Source organism: Protobothrops mucrosquamatus, unplaced genomic scaffold (genome assembly GCF_001527695.2).
Source record: "Protobothrops mucrosquamatus isolate PMUCROS unplaced genomic scaffold, P.Mucros_1.0 scaffold6, whole genome shotgun sequence".
Classification (NCBI taxonomy): Eukaryota; Metazoa; Chordata; class Lepidosauria; order Squamata; family Viperidae; genus Protobothrops; species Protobothrops mucrosquamatus.
In genome coordinates, this window is record NW_015386393.1 from 6825873 (window position 1) to 6828484 (window position 2612).

At 39.5% G+C, this 2612-nt stretch overlaps 1 protein-coding gene across 1 annotated transcript; it reads right to left on the minus strand.

The window, feature by feature from the left end:
* Positions 1-524: 524 nt before the first annotated feature.
* On the minus strand, positions 525-1718 carry LOC107282191 (actin-like protein 9). The gene has a single exon (XM_015809944.1). It carries the CDS (start codon positions 1716-1718, stop codon positions 525-527), a length of 1194 nt encoding a protein of 397 aa, XP_015665430.1.
* Positions 1719-2612: the final 894 nt, after the last annotated feature.

Here is a 2612-nt window from a genome sequence, read left to right on the forward strand (position 1 = left end):
CATCTCTTGCTCATCTGGAGAACTGATTCATTTATCTTTAGTCGTATATATTTAGATGATTAATAGCTTCCTGAGAAATAACAATATTAGTGTGTTGCGACAGTATCAGTAATTATATCTGTGGAATCTTAAAGACAGGTAATTGAGTTGGTTAATTCTGATGATCAAGATGATCAAGGATAGCAAGATGGCATGATAACCAACCCTAGCAAATGGATATTCATGTCTCATAAGTGTATAGAGCAGGCATGTCAAACTCGCGACGTCACGGGACTTTTTCCCCATTGCCGGCAATGACGCTTCCGGCCCACGGGCTGGCAGTTTGACATGCTTGATATAGAGCTACAGTTCTGAAAAAAATATTATAATGGCTGGGTCCCTAAAAAATTTGGAGTGAAGAGGTATTAATTCTGAGACCAGATTTAAATCTGCAGCCAATAAATACAAGTCACATTTCAAATCAAAGATTTATTATGAGCCACTTCCTAGCCATTTTAATCCTAATAAACCTGGTTGGGCCCAACTCAGTAGCACTTCCTGTGCACAATATATGGTCCATACTCTTGGTATTGTTCCTTTGTGATCCAGCATGATTGGAAGTTTTTCAAGGAAGCAAGAACTGAACCTCCTGTCCAGACAGAATAGTGCCTGAGTGGAACAGCTGTAACTTTGATTTTTGTGCTAGTCTCCAAATCAGTCATGATATCCTGAGTAAATCTCCTTTCAAATCCTTCAAAAAGTGATGACCCTCCACATAACATTATATTTTTATACATTTCTTTCCTGATTTGCTCAGGAACATTCATTAAGCTTTTTTGGGCCATGCCAGGGATGCCTAGAAGAGCAAGCCCAGGCATTTGTGGTGGATTGAACAACATCTCAGGGCATTGGAATCTCTCCTTCCCCAAAGTAATTATTTGGCCATCTGGCAATTGGTATTGCACTGTATTGTCTTCCTCTGGACAGTTCCACTCAGTCTCAAAATCAACTGCAACATAACAGCATTTTTGTTTGATATCTTCAATCACATCCAGCATTTTTTCATCTAAGCAGTGCCCCATGTCTTTGAGGAGATCCATCAAAAAAGATGTCACATTGGCACCAGCAATATCCATCTTTTCGGTGGCATGTGGCAAATTGTACCCTTGATAGACTGGTACAGTATGTGTCACAGCATGGCCTGTATCTACTACCAACCCACTAATTTTTCCATGAGCATACACTGACAGTACCGACTGATATGCCACGTACACTTTGGGGAAATTGAGGGACTCAAAAACAACCTCCACCAATTTCTCTCGGTTTGTAGTTGGTGAAAGAGGAGGATCAGACATTAAAAGTGCATGGTCTTCTGGAGCAATCTTGAGTTCATGCTGGAAAATGTGCCACCACAATGTTTCTGCTGCTTCCCAGTCTGTGATTATGCCATGCCTTAATGGAAAAATTATATCAATATCAGGTTCCAATCGAGCTTGCTCTCCAATGAATGTGTCTGGTATATCACTTCCAATCTTCATGAATTTTTCTATGGGCTGTCCAACTAATGCCCCAATAACTACCTGGGGGGTCTGCTGACCTGCAAAACCAGCCTTACATGTCCCTGTACCAGTATCTATGACAATTGCTCTTGTCTTGACAATAGAACACTCTTTATGTGGAGAATGTGACCTGCTCCTTATGGGCTCTTCTTTTTTTGATGATGTCCAAGATTGAGACATCTGGTCCGATGCATATCCTGGAGAAGAGGTCTCTTTACCTGCATGGCCCAGCCTCACTGGCTTCTGCTCTGGACTCTTTGATCCTGAAAATCCTGGGTTTGTTTCTTGCAAAGGATCTGGAGTGGTTGGTCCAGAACCGCTGATTGACATTGTAAATAGATCTTAAATTATCTTCCACTAGATTAAACTGTGATTCACAACATTTAAACCCCACCTTCTTTCTTCTACTACTGCATTAAAATGAAAGGCACTTGCTTTCATTCAAGACACATAAAGGAGAATTATGACATCACATTAGAATTTTCAGCAGAATTTTCAGCTAGCCAAGTGTGACAGTATTGTTAACTTCTTATCTCTATGAAGACTTGGAAATGTTGGATAGGAAATGATGGATAATGAGCTACAATTTTGAAATTGCATGTGTGCAGGTCACATCATGAATGATTTCACACAACATGGAAAATCACCCAGTTCCATGAGACAATCAGGTGAACTCCACAATGTGAGGAACAGAGGGAAAATACAATTATTTATTAATTTTCTTGGTTTTGCTCTCGGATTTTCCTTTGTAAAGCAAAGTTAGAAACATAAACCATTTTTTCCCTTAATCCTTATGAACCTCTTTCAGATTTACCCCCTTTTCAGGTTTGTCCTTTATTTTTTTCAAGAAAATATAGTCAGTGTAACTAAAGGTAATCCTCGACTTATGACCACAACTGAGCCCAAAATTTCTATGGCTAAGTGAAACAGTTGTTAAGTGAGTTTTCCCCCATGTTATGACATTTTTGCTACAGTTATTAAGTGAATCACTGCTGTTGTTAAGTTAGCAAAACGGTTGTTTTACTAATTGAATAACTGCAACGTTAATGGGGAATCTGGCTTCCCCATTGACTT

Excerpts from the sequence above, each read along its gene's own strand:
- LOC107282191 (XM_015809944.1), bottom strand. The coding sequence starts at position 1,718 with ATGTCTCAATCTTGGACATCATCAAAAAAAGAAGAGCCCATAAGGAGC.